The sequence below is a fragment of the Passer montanus genome, unplaced genomic scaffold (assembly GCF_014805655.1).
Source record: "Passer montanus isolate IOZ18808 unplaced genomic scaffold, ASM1480565v1 scaffold29, whole genome shotgun sequence".
Classification (NCBI taxonomy): domain Eukaryota; kingdom Metazoa; phylum Chordata; class Aves; order Passeriformes; family Passeridae; genus Passer; species Passer montanus.
In genome coordinates, this window is record NW_024367596.1 from 8,716,745 (window position 1) to 8,736,243 (window position 19,499).

General features: G+C 45.8%; 1 protein-coding gene across 2 annotated transcripts; it reads left to right on the forward strand.

Moving 5' to 3' along the window:
- The first annotated feature begins 1,121 nt into the window (after positions 1–1,121).
- On the forward strand, positions 1,122–19,258 carry EIF4E2 (eukaryotic translation initiation factor 4E family member 2). Of its 2 annotated transcripts, XM_039713629.1 has the most exons (8): positions 1,122–1,275; positions 1,968–2,082; positions 3,173–3,307; positions 5,611–5,715; positions 8,496–8,648; positions 8,741–8,877; positions 16,220–16,298; positions 18,788–19,258. In XM_039713629.1, exons 1-7 carry the CDS (start codon positions 1,256–1,258, stop codon positions 16,263–16,265), a joined length of 711 nt encoding a protein of 236 aa, XP_039569563.1. In that variant the 5' UTR covers positions 1,122–1,255; the 3' UTR covers positions 16,266–16,298; positions 18,788–19,258. The 2 variants fall into 2 exon arrangements, with proteins under 2 accessions (XP_039569563.1, XP_039569564.1); XM_039713630.1 differs by lacking the exon at positions 16,220–16,298.
- Positions 19,259–19,499: the final 241 nt, after the last annotated feature.

Below are 19,499 nucleotides of genomic sequence, written 5' to 3' on the forward strand. Positions count from 1 at the left end.
TGTGTAACACGTTCTTTCTGAAATATTTTGGTACAATTCTGGTCTTCAGAGCACACAGATCCCATTTAGGGATCCTGTTTGTTACCAACCCGGAAATTCTTTATGAGTTTTTGAGCTATTTCTGCTACTGTCTATTTCTAAATAATCTTCCATGTCTTCTAGGGTTATGAACACAGGTTTGCCATAAGGCAACAGGATGGGAGGGCCAGTGATAAGGATATTTAGCCTGGGATTTTGAGGACCCTTTTCCCTGTTCTGCCATACTCCTGGGACTTCAGGGATATTGCTGAAATATTACTTACTTTTCAATAGTAAGGTAGGAATACCAGTGATACATTGCTGTGCCTTACAAGGATGAATATGAATACACTCACACACAATAGGACAGAGGATTTGTAATGCTTTTATATATGCCGAGTACCATCTTTTCATGTTCCTGATCGACAGACTGATGACAGATGTTAATTGTTTGGCATAAATAAGTTTTAAATAGACTGAGTTACACTAAGTTATATTATTGTGGATTTAAAATGGGGTTTTTGCTTTGCTTGCTTAGCATGAGTACCTGGATTACATAGGCAATCAATTTTTTTACTCTTTCCACATCACAAAATGATAGAGAAACATAAACTATGGCACTCGAAACTCTATTTACTAACTCTGCCAGATAGCAGAAATCATGGGTCACAGATTTGCAAAGCACTCTGGAAAGGCTCTGTGCTCATGGAGTAATGTGGGAACAGATCCATGAAGTGCAAGGAGATGCTGAAGGAGGAACTATCGCCCTTATCCTCTATGAAGTGTCCATTACAACTTCAGGAGCTTGCAGGCTCTTTACTGGGACGTTTTGCCCATTTTCTGTTCAATCCCTCACTACACATGAAGGAAAGAGCGATGGGGAGGGCGTCGAGCAGGGGGCTGCTATCGCCACAGGAAGCAAAGTGGGAAAACCCTTTGAAGAGTAACTGTCTGCGATCTCAATCTGTATTTACCAGCGCAATATTAATAGTGTGAATAATTTGTAACTCCCCGGCCCGCTCCCCGGCGCAGCCCCGCCCAAGATGGCGGCGCCGCGCTGAGGGGCGCCCCGGCAGCGCGCTCCCTTCCCCGCCCGCCGTGCGCGGTGTCACGGCTCCGGGGGGAAACGCGGCCGGCCATGGCGGAGCCTCCGGAAGCGGCGGAAGAGTTTCGCGGTGGGACTCAGCAGGGCGGAAGTCGCTGAGGCGGACGGGGGTGGCGGCGGCAGCGAGCGACGATGAACAACAAATTCGACGCGTGAGTGTCACCCCCGGGCCCCCCCGGCCGGCCCCGGTGCGGGGCCTGCACGGCCCCGAGTCACGGGGCTACGCGCAGCCCCGTCCGTGCAGCCGGGCCCGGCCTGGCCCCGAGGGGACGCGGGCCCCGGAGGTGGGGGCGGCGGGCCGGGAGCAGGCCCGCACCGCGGAGTCGCGGGCCGCCTCGTAGCCCCGCTTGTCTCTGGCCTTTTGCGGCCCTTGGCAGGGAGTGCGGCGGCGGAGGTTCCTGTGGGGTTCCTGTGGGATTGCTCTGGGTGCTGGCGCGGTGTCTGCTCGCCCCCGGCGCTGCCCTGCCCTGCTGGGGGCGTGCGGGGCGGGGTGGGCAAGAGTCAGCAGAGGCACGGCCACAGGTGTTCGTGTGGGCCCCTGAAGAGCAGGGAACCCTAACAACTAACTGGGGTCTCCTGTGGCACATCCGTGTCCAGCACTGACTACGTGAGTTTGTTCCAAAAAGCTGTTTTGTTGTTCGCTTCGGCTTAAAAGTGCTTGCCCAAGATGCCTGTGATGGGCATGGAAGTAGAAGTAGTTTTTACTGTGTGGGTTGTCAAGTGTAGATATCCAACCTGTGGTGGCCCTGGTACCATGGAGGAGCTTTGGAGCAGAGAGCTGCCTGGCCTTGGTGTGACCCTCCTCAGCTGTGTGATGGCTCTCTTTGTTGTTTTTCTTCACCAGATTGAAAGATGATGATAGTGGAGACCATGACCAGAACGAGGAAAATAACACACAGAAAGACAGTGAGAAGGAAAAGAATGATCGTGAGAAGCCACAGAGTACTACCAAGAGGAAGGTATGGTGCTGGCATCTGCACTCCTCTGCCAGGGCATGGTGTGGCACTGCTGGGAGTCAGCCCTCAGTTCAGGGGTGAGGAAAACGTGCCTGGGAGGGCTGTGCTCTCAGTGCATTGTTTCTGCTGCAGTGAAGACGGAAGGACTATGTTTGATTTCAGTAATTTGATGTCACTTTTGGAGGTGAATGCTCCCTTCAGTAGCATAGCTGGTGCCCTGCCAGGCTTTTGAATGGAAATGAGACATAAAGCTTTATTTTCATCCAGATCAAATTTGGAAGAGGACGTGGGGACAGGACTCCTCTCTGACAGGACAGTAGTGCCTTGAAGGTGGTTTAGCAGGCAGTGTTTGTGACACTGTGAAAATAACTTTTAAGATGTGTCCCTCTGTGTAACGTAGCCTGGTGAAGAAGGCATAAAGCATGTATCTCCTCTGGTTTGATTTTTTTGCATCTTGTTTAGGAAACTGCTCTGTCTGAAGTAATCCAACCCTTTTAAACTTGCCATAGTCAAGAGGAAAGTAGAGATTTAAGCCCTGGTAACTCCTGTAACATTATCAAGTAGTACGAGATAAGGGCTTTGATTGGGTTTTTCTCTGTAAGTTTTGACTCCTGGTTAATGAGCTCTCATTAGCCTCTTTTGTGCTCATTAGAAGTATTTTTGATCAGAAATCAGTGTTTTGGAAATTGCAGAGTGATCACTGCCCACTGCTGGTGATGGGTTGTGCCAGAGCTGACATAACAAGTTCTCAGATTAATCTTCCCAGAGCACTGGGGTGTTGGTTGCTTAAGGCAGTTGGTGTCACCAAAGAGTTTTAATTGCATTTGAATCATGATTCATTATAAGTGGGGTTTATCCTTCCCAGAGGAGGAAAGTGTCTTTTTTTTTTTTAGCTTAATTTGAAAAAGTTAAAAGTCTCACATTTCCCTTTTTAGTTTGTCTTTTTTTTTTCATTTGAGACAGGTGCGGACTAAAAAGAATTCAGTCATGATGGCGTGAATGGTTGCTTTGTATGCTGTAAATGCAATTTTTCCCACTCCCCTTTTCAGAGGAGCAGAGGAGGGGTGGGTAAACAAGCTTTTGTGTTGTGCAGGCTGTGGTGCCGGGGCCAGCTGAGCACCCCTTGCAGTACAACTACACCTTCTGGTACTCGCGGCGCACGCCCGGCCGGCCCACCAGCTCGCAGAGCTACGAGCAGAACATCAAACAGATCGGCACCTTCGCCTCCGTGAGTACCTGCTGTGCCCTGCTGCCCCTCCTGCCCTGCTCCCTGCCTGCTGCCCCCGGCCTGTGGCACTGAGCCATGTGCCGAGCTCTTGAATTTCAGCAGGAGATGTGTGTTTAGCACTTTGCCCTGTGCTAGACCTCTGTGCATGCTAGTAGCTGGTACAACAACAGAAAAAAGAAAAAAAAAGAGCAGCTATATAGTTATTTTATAGCTGGAGGAAGAGAAGAAAGGAACAACTTTTCTGTTCCATTTCTGTGTCGTCCCTCACACACTTCCCTCCACCCACATTCCCAGCACAAAGACTGTGTTTGGAATAAGCATCTGGCATGTTGTATTTGCCAACAGCTGGTGGCCTGTTGTCTGTCTCTAAGTGATGGACAAGGTGCAGTTTGATGTTGCAGCCAAGTTCATTGAAAGGCAAACTGCTCTTCCTTTCTCCTTCCACTCTGTGGTTGCTTCTTCCTGGAATAAACTTGAGTGTGTCCTGGACAGGCTGTGTTTGGGTTTTTGCATTGTGCTGGCAGAGTAAACCTGCCCTCAAGAGCCCAGGATGTGTAAGCAGAATGAGTCCCCATTTCTGTTCTAGAGCCCAGGAAGTCTGTTGGATGTTTTCTTCCTTTTCTTCTAAGTCTTGTGTTTGCCCAGTTTTTTCAGGGTCTCTTATAAATGTTAATTTTGCCCACCAGTACATATACTCTGTAATATGATAATTTATAAAAATAGCTCTTTTTTCCTTCTGGAGGCTGCCTAAAAATATGAGTGAGCAGCTGGGTTGTGTTACTGTATCCACACAGGATCAGGGTGGGAAGAAGAGCCCACTGTTGTGGATAGTTACTGCTCCTTTTAGCCTGTGTGAGCAAGTACTTCCAGTTCAGGGGATGAAAAATATGGCTGCTGCTTGATGTTCTGGCAATAACTTTCAGTCTGATAAATCAGTGTAGACTTAGCATTGATTTTTACCTCCTTAGAGGAAAACCATCTTGTTGAATATTCTGTTGTGTGCTCTTTGCTACAGAGAATTTGTTGGGACCATGGTTGGCTGCAGTTCTGTTAGGATGGAGAGATACTGGCCAGCATATTTGATAATGTGTTTGGGTCCAAATTGTGTTTAAGGAGATGGAAGAGCAAACTTCATAAAGAATTGTCTAGCTGAGTCTGTGTTCAGATTTATTCTTGACTTTTCAGTGGAAAGCTCTAAAAGCTGTGAAATGTGAACCACTAGAGGGCATGCTCCTTCACTGTGGAATGTGATTTCCCCAGGGGTGTTTGGACATACCTGACAAAAACAGATTGCTTCTGATCCCTCCTCAGTCTTGGTTCATAATTTTATTAGCTATAAACGCAAATTCCAGCTTGGATGGTAGAGGTCAGAGATTGGAGTGGAATTCCAAGCGCTGACCAAGTCATTAAGGTCTCTGATAAAGTGCTTGGGGTGATGTCTGCCCCCTCCAGCTGCACTGTTGGTCTGCTTAATAGCTATTGTCTTACTGAGTGGAGTCTTCTTAAAATATGGAAATTAGTAGCATCTCTTCCACTGCCTTGTTTTGTTTTAAAGACCCACCCTCTCTTAAATCCTTTCTTACCCAGAGATTTCAAAAGATAAATTACTACTTTTAAGAACTATACAAAATAAATCCCTTGCCTTATGGTCAGATTGTCTCAAGCAGACACAGGGGTGCCAGAATGGAACTGGTCGAAGTGAAATGGTCCAAGTGTACCATGGCAGACTGTAAAAGGAAGAGGTATTTAAATAAAAACTCTGAATAGTGCCTTATGATCTTAAACCAGCACTAGAATGTATATTTTGTCTTAAGATATGCATACAGTAAAATTAAATTTAAAAAAAAAAGTCTTATTTGAAGGCTTCTGCAGTTTCCATGGTCGCAGAGAGCAGTGGTTATGCAGGGTAAAGAGGTTTGGCTGTAGCTGATGCCTTTGACACATACCCAGTGATTGAAAGTTTGGGTAGTAGGAGTTACAAGATATGTTTGGAACTGTTCTCCAAAGCAGCAGTTACCTTAGCACAGATTTGTTCAGACAAACACTGAGTGACTTTAGAGGCACCCATTGAATATTTCAGTGGTGGTGGTCACCTGGTAATGGAGCCAGTCAGAAACAAGCACCCAGGCTCTGACACTACTGTTGTCTTTTGTGTTGCCTAATCAACACCCTGGGACAGGGAGTAGAGCAGAAGAGGAAAAGGTGGCTCTGGAGAGCTGGTGTAAAAATGGCAGCCTGTTTCTATAGAAATCTTGACTGTGAACAGTTTGAGCAGCCTCACTGTGTGGTTGGTGTTGTTGCAGGTGGAACAGTTCTGGCGGTTCTACAGTCACATGGTACGTCCTGGGGACCTGACAGGCCACAGTGACTTCCATCTTTTCAAAGAAGGCATCAAACCCATGTGGGAGGTGAGTTGGAGCTCTCATTTCTGCCTTGATATTTTCCCACAATGTTTTGGAGGGTATGTTCTACAGTAGAGGGACTCTTGTAATTTTCTTGAGTCTGGGTTTCCTGTCAACTTGTCCTCAGAACTCTGTCCATGTAACCTAACAGTCCTGCTGCCAGAGAGGGAAGATGGGGAAGTTGCTGGCTGCACCCCACAAAGGTTGCTGAGCTGCCATTGCCAATGGAGGGAGTACCCCATAGCTGCCTCCAGTGACAGCAGAGCAGGGCTTTCCTCTGGGAGGACTGGACCTCTCCAACAAAGCTTATAAAAACCAACCCTCCTTTTTCAGTCAAGGAGGTGCATATGGTTAAAAGCCTGTACACAAAGCTGGAGATGGAGAAACAACTTTGCCTTTTATTTACTATTTACTTTTTTTGTTTGTTTTGTGTTTTGGTTTTGTTTTGTTGTTGGTTTGGTTTGGTTTTGTTCCAGGGCACTTTAGTTTGTTTCTATTTCTATCCAAATCTGTTAAAAGAAATTTTAAACGAATCTTTGCCCAGCAAATAATTCACCCAGTTCCTGGCCTGCTTCCAGCAATGACCAATAGCATTCACAATATGAGGATTTTATGTGTTTCTCTGAAGTATGTAATTATGCTGCTTGGTCTTGAGAAATTTATATGTGACCCTCATTAGCAATTATTTTGAGCAAGCTATTTTATAGCCAGTTACTGCAAATACTATTTATATAAAACGTTTAACCCTCTTTGCACTCCTGGTGAGCAAGTTCCTCAGACAATGTGTTGACCAGAGAGTCTCCAAGTTAATGATACCAGAATTTCTATAAAGCATTTCCCAGTAGACATTTTAAGATGGAGGTGGAGAGATTCTTTAGTGTTTTTACTTCTGGCCCTACTTCCTTCTTACATTTCTAGAAGAGGACCTGAGATCTCACTTCTGGCCTTCCACTGCTGCATGCTTTGTAGGGCTTTGTTTATGCTTCTTTCTTTTCCAAACTGATCCTTAGTTACTGTGACTCTCATAGGTACATATGTGCCTGTGTGTAGCTCTGATCTTTTTCTGCATCCATCTGTGCCTTTTCTGGTAAAGTCAGAAGCACTAAGCATAATAATCCCTGGTGATTTACTGGGCTGCAGATCATTATTATTCTGGTGAAGGAAAATCAAATGCTTGACTGAACTGAAGCTTGTTTAACCTGAAAGAAAACTAACAACCATAAAGCACATGATACAGCATCTGCCTCGCAATCACTGCTCTCTCTCTGGCTTTGAACCTGCTTAAGCCACCTTTGAGATATTTTTAGCGATATCCTCTCTTCTGATGCCCATTAGTCATTGTGGAAACTTTGAAGAGTTAAACCCAGCTCCCAGTCCAAAGGCTGTGATGTTCACAACTTGGAAAACAAGGGTACTTAACAGAAAGCAGTTTGCTTCTCACAGGATTCTGCCACATTGCTAGAACTGATGTTGATTTGGATGGCTCCTGTCATGCTTTGAGGTTTGTCTGGAGCTGACACCTTCCCCTTTCAGTCCAGCACATACCTGAAAAGTAGGAGTCAGGTGAATGCTGCTGTTACACTGATATTTCCATGCTTCCTCAGCATTGCTTTGTTAGCACTTTCTGTCTCTGAGAGAGCAGACAAATGTTTCGTTTTATCTGAGCCCTAGAGAAGCTTTAAGGCTAAAATAAAATTAACTTTATTTCATTAAGGAGAGTTGGGCTGCCTTACCTGACATCTTCAAGGTGTGTCCCAGCTTGGCTAGAGGGGATTGCTGGGGATTTGGAGAGGGATGTCCTGTTTTGTGTAGTCCCCTCTGAGTCATTCTTTGTTCTCTGTTTCTGTCCTAGACCTGTCTTCCCTTACCCTTCCTAACTGCCACCTCTTTGACTTGTTCCTACCTCTCTGTCTTCAGCTTTGGACGGAATTTGTTCCCCTCTCACCTTGTAAGATTTCCCAGCTACAGTGTTGTACCAGGAATGCCACAGTGTTCTGCACAGAGGAGGAGCTGCTCTTTGACATAGCTGTGCCTTCTGGGGAGCAGGGGAGGCTGTAGCAGTTTCCAGCTCTTTGTCAGCTTCAAGATCAGAATCACAATATTGAGGTGACAGACTGGGTGCTTAGCATTAAATTTTTCTTTTACTTTCTCCCCTCATTTTGGTTATTTCCCTGGGTCACCACAGTCTGGAGCAAACATTCAGCTGTGTTATATGTGATAATGTCAGAGAACAGGGTGGTCCTTTCTGTGTTAGCACATCTTATGAGCCCATTCCTGGGAAATGTGGAAGGGAAATGTTTATCAAATTTTTGCTTGCTTTTAAAATACCGTTTTGCAAACTCTTTACTGGCTTTCCATGCTCAGTGATGAGGGGATTCTTCTGTTTTACAGGGGTCTTGTTTTACAAGCAGAACCACATAGACAGGGGATTAGACAAATGGTGACTCTGTCTCAAGTTTAGGAGTAGTTACATCTGGGTCTGTTTGTGCAGATTGGTAGGCTGGTGTTAGTCCTTGCTAGTGTGATGAAAACACTAGAACTCAAGTCATCAGAGCATAGAACTTGGTCTGGAAAGCTGAGGGCCATTTTTTCAAGTACTTTGTATTTAAAGTGGTTTTCCTCTGTCTCTGCTTATAGGGAGAGAAGTTAAATAAAATACTTTTGCTTGAAAATACCTTCCTTGCCCCACCTAATCAATATCTGCTTTTGTTTGTGGCTCTGCTGTCTTGTGGGTAGCAGAAAAATAGCTAGGAGAAAACAAATCAATTTATTTCCACTCTTCCTAGGATGATGCCAACAAAAATGGTGGTAAATGGATTATCCGTCTGCGGAAGGGCTTAGCATCACGGTGCTGGGAGAATCTTATTCTGGCCATGTTGGGAGAGCAGTTCATGGTGGGGGAAGAAATCTGTGGGGCCGTCGTCTCTGTCCGATTCCAGGTGAGTGCTTTTGAGAACTGGCACGTGCTTCCATGTGGCAGGGCTGCAAAAAGTGCCCTGTGCTGACCCCTCCCTGCCGTGCTGTTCCGCAGGAGGACATCATCTCCATATGGAACAAGACAGCCAGCGACCAGGCCACGACAGCCCGGATACGCGACACGTTACGAAGAGTGCTCAACCTACCTCCCAACACCATCATGGAATATAAAACCCACACCGACAGCATCAAGTACGTGTGCTGGCCAGGGGGGTGCTGCAGGCTGCATGTGTGCTCGAGCAGCTGGGTGCATGGCACGGGCGTTGGCAGAAGTGCTCGTGTGCGTTAGGGCTGTTCCTGCAAGCTGAAGTGCAAACAGCCGCGGTTGTTGGCAGCGCGCTTTGAAAGCCAAATTCCTGTGTTGTTGTCGTGGGTGTTTGGTTCCATGAGCAAAACCTTTTTCTTTTTTAAATGTGTGATCCAGGGTTATTTTAACAATCCACCCAGCCTGTCACTTGGGTGATGGGCAGCCCAGGGTGGGACTGTGGCTTGATGTATTCAAAGACAAGATTGCAGTGGGGGGAGTCGAATAATTTGAATAAATAGAGATTCTGGGGAATAAAGTGCGGAAGCTAACAGGGATTTATAGTGCCATTAGACTTATAAATGGTCTTGGGAAAGTGCTGTGTGAATTTACAGTGCTGTACAAATGATTTCTAATCATAATAAACGTCATATATTAAGTCTTCCAGGCCCTGGTGACAGAGGCTCTTTAACAAGACTAGAAGATCATGGTACACAGAGAGCACAGCTGTATTTTTAAATAAATGCATTATAGCATACCATATCAGGCCATTCAGGGTGACTTTTATTTCCCACAAAGTGGCGAAAAATTGCTTATATAGGTATTAGTTAGAGGTGAGTAATACGTTGTTTTTCTTTTTTTCTTAAGTGTATTATAAACTAATAGGTCATAACTGATTAAACTATAAACTGATTAGGTCGTATTGGTTAAATTAATACTTGAAAATGTGCACACAGAAAAAGAATTGAAACGAATAAGACACTGATGGGGCAGAGAGCTTTCTAATCTTGCTTGTAATGAAGGTGCAAGTATCTTTCATGACTTTCTTTCATCATGCTGGCTTGTTCCACATAATCATGCTGTCATCAGTCTGCTGTCAGACAGTTTGATGGGATCCATCCTGGTTTTAACAGACAGCTGGCTTCCAGTTTTGAGTGTGGGTCACTAGTAATTATACAGAAATCTCGTTGAAACTGCCTGTAGGCATTTAGTGTTCCATGTGGCCCTCCCTCCTGTGTGTGTGGGAAAGGGAAGGGAAAGAGATGATTTTTTCCGTGATTTTGTCGCTAACGTTTCTCATGCACTTTTTGCCAGGAGAGGGCACTATGGACTCTCTGTCCATGTAGGGAAATAGCAACGTGCTGATGTGGACATACAGCAGAGTATTTTACTCCTGTTCAGCAGCAGCAGACTGCGGACTGTGGTGATGCAGCTTTGTGGTGAGAGCAGGGAGGTGTTTGACTTTTCTCAGTCTCTGTAGTGAAAGCTGTGTGTGGAGCCAGCTGTCCTAAGCTGTGCTGGTGGTTCATGTAGCAAATGTAGAATGGGAATGCTGTGATCTTTCCCTTGTGAGCTATCACCAGCAGCACTTCCTAGCACAGAGAACGCTGCTGTAGCAGTGTTTGTTTTTGCTCTGGCCAGGTGTAAGACCTTGAGTGATGGTGCATCCAGTAGTGTGGCCTCATTTCCCTACACCAGTGTAACATGCTGTGCTTGCTGCCCTCTCTTCCTGCATAGCATCCGAGTTTCATGTTGTGCTGCTGACGTGTGGTGCAAAATGAGCTTGTCTGAGAAGAACAGGTGTTGGAGGTATCAAGTTTAGTAGCTCAGATTACAGCTGGGAGCAATTCTTAAACAGAGGCCGACTGGCTTGTCTCCCACTCATTCTTGTGTGGGTTGGAAGGTTTGTCAGGAGTTGCTTTGATGATGTCCCGGTCAGGTAGGTCTAAGCAATTAACCTTCTGCCATGTAGGGGCTTTCATGATGCCCTTTTTTCCCATTGCCTAGCTTAAGCTGCAGCAGTCTGACTGCAGTGCTGTCCAGCATCTCCTTCCAAAGGTGTAAATTCAGAGCAGAACTGCTGTCAGTGGAGTTTCTGTGTAGTGATGCACAGATCAACTTCTTGTGCCTCCCTTGCCTGGTACCAGCAGGCAGCAAGGGGCAGCAGCTGCAGAGAGGTGATGTGACTGCTTTGTGACAGAGAAGAGCAGGACAGCCCCAGCTTTCAGTCTGACTCTGCTTGGATAAGCTTCATATCATTAGGGTTCTCTGACTAATAAAGAATCTCTTGTGTAACTAGTTCTATCCTCCATGAAGTCTGGCTCCTTTTCCTCACCCATCTATCAAGTCCTGTTGAAATACTGTCCGTCATGAATAAACTCCACTTATGCTGCACATGTACCATGTGATTTATGACTGGGGAGGGCTTTCTAGCCAGCACTCTATATTCACACTCTGGCTGTGTTTCATGAAAAGCTCTAATGGAAGAGCTGTGCTCTAGGCTTTGTCAGGGCTGCCTTTTGAGGGGGGCTCATGGCATTTTTCATTTGTATGGGCTGCATCTCTCCACTAGAGCTCTGCTCATGTGCGGGGTTTGATTGGCATTGATTGTGCTTCAGGGAAGGGAGCATGCTTAGCAAGAAAAGAACAGGCATTTCTCAAAACCTTGACTTTTAGGTAGTGAATTGACCTGAATTAGCTTTTGACACACTGTAAATGAATGCTTCTGTAGAAATCGCTAGCATGCCTCTCACTGTGGAACTTGAGTCCTGTGTTTCACATTTTGTATATTCTTTTTGTGATGATGCATTTCGTATTAAATTATTTCTAGACACCATTTTTCATGAGTTGTCAGTGAGGCTGCAGCCCCCTTTATTTCAGAAAGTGGTGGTGCTGCCAAGCTGCATCTGAAAAGTACCTGTTGCGTCACAGCTATTCCAAGGAGCTGTTCTGCATTCTGTCCTTCCTGCTCTCAGTGGTGGGGCTTGTGCATTTAGCTAGATAAGCAGATCTTTCATTGCAATTTTCCTGTGTTTGTCCTTTCTCTTGCTTGTGATATTGACAAGCTGCCTAAATCCCAGCGAGTAGAAGGGTCAGCCTAGTCTTTATGAATTTCCAATCTTGCTAAGAAAGCTGGAACAATCTCTTGGACTCTGCTAAATTCCAGGGGATTTATAGTACCTTAGACATTACAGTGCTGAGCACCTGAAGAGAACATATGTGACATTTTGTGGGCTACCTTGTTTCAGTAGCTGGAGAGAAATTGCTTCTCTTTGTTCCCTTAGAGGTGCACTGAGAGAGGAGCACTCAGATGCAGTGAACCACTTAATAGGTTCAGTTCATCAGTGTTGTTAACCTTGGAGGTGACAAGGTCCAGAAGTGACAGTGACTTATGGACAGTGGTACCTCCTGTGGCTTGGAATTAAAGGCAAAGTACCCAACCTCTTTTGCTGCCGTAGCAGGTGCACTTTTTTGAAAGCAGAATGTTGCCAACCACAGCCTGGCCATGTCTCAGCAAAGCCACTGAAAATATTCAGGTATCTGCAGTTGGGAGAGGGGTGGAGGGGAAGTAATCGCTTTCACATTTGACTTTGAGCATTGCAGCATGAAGTTCGTGGCTGCCTTGCCCTGCCTGGGCTTATCAGCCTTTCTTTTCCATGCTGATAACTGTGTGGTCAGTGACCATCCTCTTTCTTGAGAGCTCTCACCCACCTTACTGTCCAGGAATCCCAGGCAAATTCAGCAGCACTGCTTCCAGTGCCAGGAGACACCAGAGCAGTGGCCAGCAGCAGGTTGCCACTGAGCAGGCTGTGGAAATGTTTTGGTTGCTGTGTGACGTTACAGATTGTCCTGTCAGCTCTAAAGCAAGGCTGCTTTTTCTGGAAACAAAGCTTTGCTTATTCCTAAGTGCCTGCTGCAGTGAGAGCTGAGCAGGGTATAAAACTAGCCTTTCCTTTCAAAGTCACCAGTGATAACTAATGGGATGGCTTGAGTAAATGAGAAGAATAGTTGATCTTAATAGAGCTGGCACTGGGTTCATTTCACTGCAGGCAGTTGGAGGAAATGGCCTCAGACTGTACTGTAGGTAGGAAACAAGAGGATATCCTATGGAGGGAATAATGCACTATAAGAAGACTGCAGGGGTGAGGTTCTCAGGACAAAAAGAGAGGAATGGCAAAAAAGTGAGGAATTAGGAAGAGAAATCACTGAGGAAGTGACAGGTGTTGCACAAGATCAGTGTTTATGAGACAAGTAAGCTGCTGGTAGGGTGCTTGTGAGCAGAGTTCACAAGAGTTCCTTTGTCAGAGCAGAGTTCAGCTAATCCTGTAACTGTTGTGGCTTTAAAGCACTGGTTTCCCTTTGTTTGCTAATTTCCAAAACCTTAGGAGAACTCCTTGGTGCTGCTGTTCTACTTGTGTCACCTGTGCCTTTGACTGTCTCTTAAATGGAGCAGGCAGGGTTAACTTTGCCTAAAGGAAATAGTTTGCAGAGGGGACCCTCACACATTGTCTGATGCCTGTCAGGGGGAGGCAGGGTGCCTTGGGTCTTGCCAGCTCTAGAGCTGCACTGTTTCACCCTCATCCATTCAAGTCTGAGAGCAGGAATAAAATCTAGAGGAGAGCAGTGAGGTTCCAGATCCGACAGCTGTCCTCTTCTGAGTCTCTACAGTACTGGCTTCATTCATTTATCACTCCATTCTCCAGCTCCAGTGATGTTTCCAAGTCTAAGAGCACTTGCATAGACCTGATCTTTGACTTGATGGATTCAGTGATTGATTCTCCATCAACATGGTGTGCTTTACTCAGAAGTGTCCATGACTTTGTGAAAGGCTTCCTTATCTTGGTGGTCTGTCTCTTACCAAAAAAGTGCCTATAACCTATTCATTTCATGGTTGTTTTTTTTTCAAAGAGGTCAGTTCAGTTGTGTTTATTTAATTGTCTTATATTGCCTTTGCTCCAGGTACTGCCAGACAGGTGGAAGAATTATTTTAGGCTAGAAGACTACCCTAGATTTTTTTTTCCAAGCTGTTAGTCACAAAGTTCTTGTCTGGCTGTGAACAAATCCCAGGGGAATAACTCAGAAAGAGGTTGTGCTGCTCTGGACACCTGCAGAGTGTAGTGAGTGGTCAGTGTGCTGGGAGGTTCCACATGGGCTGGCAAAAGAGACAGACCTTGGTGCCCTTTGTAAGGTATCATAAGTGCATTCTGAGCTCTCTGAATCCTTTTTAGCTGGGGAAGGAGAAGGTAAGGAGCAGGGCTGCACAGAAAAATACTGGAGGCAAACTACTGGGACTTAATTGAGGATGTTTGCAGAAAACAGCTAGTGGTGCTTGCACAATAGTGATTTGGAAAGCCCCTTGAAGCAACTAAGCCTGCCCTTCCTCTTTTTGATGGAGTCTTCCTCTTTTTCTTTTTGGGGAGATAGTGGCTTCTTTTCTCTTTTTTCTTTTTCCTTCCGATTTACTTCCTGGGGCTAAGGGAGCTCTGTCTGGGTTCTGACCCTGGGCAGTGGGGAAGAAGGTGGGAAGTTTCAACACCTGTGGGTCAGGAATGAGTGTGGAAGAGCAGCTCTGGCTGGCTTTGTTTAGCCTGCTAACGTTTCCATTTCCCATCTGTTCAGTGGGAATACTCTAAGTGTTGGGGATCAATTCACTGAGTATCTGATCGCTGTGCAGACAGTATGGCAATAAGGTACTAAAAATGTCTATACATAAAAATAACCTCTTAGACTCTCTGGCACTGTGCCTTTGGCATGCCACAGGTCATAAAGATTCTGCCAGATGAAATTAACTGGCAGCCTTGTTCAGTATGGAATGAGAGCAGTTTGCTCTCCTAGCATAGTTTAGGTACATTAGGGCAGACACATCCTGGTGGATTTTTTCAGTCAAGTCAGCAGATAGCTGGAGTCATTAGTACTATAATACATATGAGGGTCTTGAATTAAAAATTCTTGGCTGGAAGAGCTTTTTCTCTCTGAGGACAGAGATGAAGGACTGTGCATGATGTTATTGGGATGTTGGAACAAGGAACTCCTTAGTGTGAAAGGGGTAATAAATTATCGATCATGTTGACAAGTAATCTGTCCTTGTGTTCCTTCTGCTGAGAAGTTAAACTTTGGGAGAGCTATGGGAGAGGAAAGAGAGATGTGATTGTGGGTGATGGGAGTGTGGTAGAGGTACAAGGGAGGTTGGAGGGAATATATGAAGGTGGAGACTCTTTGACAAGTCTGGAAATGTGCAAAGATTACCAGCAACTAAGAGGGTTTCAGATTCAGAGTTTCTCTTCTCCCTAACTTTCTTCTGGAGTGAGGCTGTTGAACCCCAAGGTCTTTGTGGTTTTTTGGGCTATGACTTGCTGGGAAAGAGCATGTGACACGTGGGCTGCATTTGCAAATGCCATTTGGGAGCTTGACTCTGAGGCTCAGATAAGAGCCAGGTTGGTGGTCCGGTTTTGGCACAGGTGCTGACTAATCCAGGGCTTCCATTTCTGGACTCTCCTATTGTGTTGCAGTGGCCTGATGAGGCAATGCACAAAACAAAATGTGAAGTAGCTGAGAAGTACCAGCAAAAAATCTAGAGGGTGGTCTGAGTTTATGATTGACCTGGGTTCTCTTTAAGGTCCCTCCAGTTCCATGGGACTCTGTGGCTTCAGAAAATGGCTTGGCATGTGCTGTAGGCACCAGCACTGTTTTGCTGGGCAAAGAGAACTATGAGGTTCTTTGATGTCTCTGATCCTAGAAGATAATAGCCATGCTCACATTAACCTCAGCATGTTTTCCCTGAGAGGGTTTTCAGTATGCTGCCTTCATAAAACCAACAGCAATTTTTCAGTCTGCTGCCTTCATCAGTCAGTAACATTCTCCACCAGGGAATGCAGTGTTGGACCTGTCCCTCTAACTTATCTAAAAACATTTTCATTTCAAATAGTTGTGATGTTTTTACTGGGTCGTCATTAACAACGCAGGTTTACAATGGGAAATGAGACTTCCTAATAACAATTGGATTCTGCTGCCTGATCAAAGAATTTCATAAGAACTAAGCTGTGTGGCATTGAAAGAAGCCCCTTTTGGGGGGGATTACCTGCATATGCAGTATGTGGCAAAGCATGAGGCCAGTAACTGGCTGAGTTTAACCAGCCAAGGAATGTGATAATCCTCCAGAAAGACGTAACATGGGCTGTTTTATGAGCAATAGGAAATGGATATTCCATTTGTGACTAGGAAGGTCATACCTGTCTCTGGGTATTAATGTGGCTTTATCACCAGCAGCCAGTAGGAGCACTTCATGTCTGTGCAGAACGCTAAAGCTGCCTTGTGCTGTCAGATGTTTGGCTGGATTTTAAGGATGCTTCTATCCACTAGGGCTATCAGAGAATATTGCCTTGCTCTCTGAAGACAAGTGCCTTTTAAACGTTATTGAATGTTTTTGCTCTCGTTAAAAGTTAAGAAGCCTTTGATCTGAAGTGCTATTTTTTGGTTTTATTTCATTTTTTTTTTCCTCTGGCTTGCCAGGGCCTGGGAGGAGTTTCATGGCCTGGTGAACAGCAGTGGCCGCTGATCGAGCGCTCCCCCTCCCTCTGTCACACCCAGGGTAGGGCCTCATCTTTCTTTTATGTGACTTCATGGCATACCTCTCAGCTTCCAACCTTCCCATGGGCTGGCATGTTCTCTTGTCTTATGGGCCTGATGGTGGGCCCATTCTGCTATTTGTTCTTTTCCAAAGGTCAAAATTACTTTTAAATTTTTTTTTTGACCAGACACCAGCATTTTCTGTCGAGGTGCTGTGTGCTATTTTGCTAATGTGTCCTTCCTGTGTATGAGGCACTTGTATCCCAGACCTGGTCCCAGGAGGCTGAGAGGTATGTCTTCAGTTTGGGTGTGTTGCCTAGGGTTAACTGTAAGCAGGTATGGAGTGGTAAATGAATCCTAAGCACATCCAGAGGGTGGACACTGAGAGAGGCACCTGGGGCCTGACACACAGCTCTTGAACAGTGGGCTGAAACAGAATAAATTAATTGGTCAATTAAAGCTTGTTCAGGAAGGACTCCCAGTAGCTACTGTAGGTAGAAATAATAATGTTGTGGCTAATGAGACAACCACTCTCTACTGCTGGTAGAGTCAGCCAAGATGTGCAGAGAAGATAGCCAAGGTGGGCCCAGGGCTGCTGGGAACCCCACAGCTCAGATTGTTTTTCCCTTTAGTGCCCACTTCCCTGACAGCAGGCCCTTAAGAAGGGCCAGCAAGAGGCCTGGCCATGAGAGTTGGGTTGATTGTAGCCAAGTGGGATCACTGGATTGCTGAGTGCCAGAGCAGAGGAATCTACTGGAAGGAAGCATTTACATTGCCCAGTTCCCATAACTGGGCAGTGGAATGTAGCTGCTGTAACACAACTGAGCTCTGAGGAGCTGCTGGGGATCCCAAAACCTTCCTCAACAGCATTGGGCAAACAGTGTTTTCATACCTTGCTCTGAAGTAATGGGTGAAAATAATACCTCTCTCTCCTCACAGGTTTGGTTTTTTGTGAGGATCAGTGTTTACAAAATACTACACAGGCACTTGGTAGTGTTGTTATTGTTAGATGACATTCACTTGTCCTTCTGGAAGAGGAAACCAGCTCACTTAATGATATACCAGACTCTGAAGGCAGCAAATGTGCCAAGGGTACAGGAAAACAGTGGCAGAGTTCATTTATCTCTCAGCTGTATTGGGTGGCCTGTGCTGAGCAGGGATGAGCAGAGGGCCTGGGGCACCCCAATAAAGGCAAAATGAGGGAAAATATAGGGAAAAATCTGTCCACTAAAGAGCTACCTAAAGTGTGCTGTCCTCCTGAGGTAGATGGCACAGGTGAAAGTCCAGTATGGGATAGAAAACCAAACCATTGTTGCAAATTAACCAGAATCCAGTTAATGAATCCTGAATCACATTCCCAAATGGCAACCTAGCCTGCTCTTCTAGCAAGTGCAAAGGTGAACCCCAGTCTTCTGCAGCATTGTTTTTGCTGTCAGGTCATAGCAGAGTAACTTTTTTAACTCTGAAAAGTGGTTTTTTACTTCCTTCTGTTCTTCCAGTTCTCCAGCCCACCTCCTGGAGGTGTTCCAGCCTGTGCTGGTACTGCTGCCATGCAGCTGTTGGCAGCACACGATGATAGCTCACGGGTTTGAGTGGAATTTCACAGTCCTGCACAGCACCTTGCTGCTGAAGTTGCTGCCTTTGCTCTTCAGCTATTTGATGTGGTATGTCCTGGGGCATCCCTAAGTGTTTTGGCTTGGGCAGCTTACAGCCCTGTCCCTGTTTATGGGAAGAGCTGCCAAACCGATCCTCTCAAAGTAATTGTAATCTCCTTTATTTCAACACACTACTATTAATGTGGGAGTATGCTTTGCCTGTTACTGCTGCTCACAGGCTGGCAGTAAGCAATAACAGATTTCTGTAACCTGCCCCATCTTCAGCTGCTGCAGTGCCATGAGACTGAACTGAGGGAGGTTGTAGACCAGCACTCCTTCCTTGGTCAATAGACCCTGAGGCTCGTGGCTGTACTCTGAGTGAGTAGAAGCTGCTGAAGAAACTCGTCTATTTAAACTTGAGGAAAACACCCATTTCAGATTAGATACTCTTTTAAGGTAGGAGAGATCAGAGAGCTAGACTTGTTGACAGTATGACTAAATACAAGGGACAGAGGCAGGGGGAGGTTGGTCTGATAGTATATTTGTGTTCCAAGCAGAATCCCCGAGATAAATGTTTGCTAAGGAAGAGACCTTGCAAGTTGTTTAAACAGCAGAATCCATCGGGGAGGTTTCCACATTCTATTATGTGCTTTGCTCACAGGAGATGACAATTTTTTCTTCTCATTGAATGGGGATGAACCAGCATCTCCCTCTGTTCCAGAGGTTCTGGAGTGACAGCTGACTTGCGTGAGAAATCTGCAGTTAGGAAGATCTGCATGGGAGATGTAGCAAGTGTTGATTTTGAGTGATGTACTGGGATGGCAACACTGGTAGCTATAGTGGGGAGAATGGGGAGGTGCTGTGATCTGAAGGAATGCACATCTTTAACCACTTTTTTCTTCCCTCTGTTTTCCAGGGATAATTCAAGCTTTCGAAACACAAAAATCACATTGTGAGAACAAGAGTTGGCACTAAGCTCCTCTCTCCGTGTTGAAAGCACTGAGAGTGGCCTCCAACCTGTGAAGGGACTCATGGGCCACTCTCGCACTCCTCCCTGGGGGAAGGATCCATCTGCAGCCCTCCAGCAGCGGTGACAATAGAGGCCGATTTTGTCTTACACAAACTTTTTTTTAGCAGTGGGGCGGGAGGCAGCCTTTCAATTAGCGGCGGGCCCTTGGGGCCGCATCTTGCAGCACTTTCCTGTCTTTCTCTACATGGCACGCAGGATCTCTGGGATTCTGCCTCAACATCAGAGCCTTTTGCTGAGGGATACCAGTATTATAAATCTCTCTGCAGCTGGGAGGAGCATCCCAGTTGAGAGTCAGCCCTGTGGTTTTCAAATGCCCCTTTTCAGTTCTGCCAATAAATTATTGGGTCTCTTTGTTTCTTTCAGTCTCTCATTTTTTGGCTGTGTCTGAAATTCACTGTGGTGGTATTTCTCTAGGCTGCTTGCTTTATCTTTGCCTCTTCTTTATACTCCCAGGTTAGTAGTGCCTTGTACCCACCCCTGTTTGTTATGGAGAGGGATTTGAGCTTCCCTTAAACCAGGAAAAAGAGATGTTTGGTGTCAGTTGCCTTCACTCTGTCTTGGTGGAGAGCCAGCAGCACTGGCTGAATTCAGGGCCAAG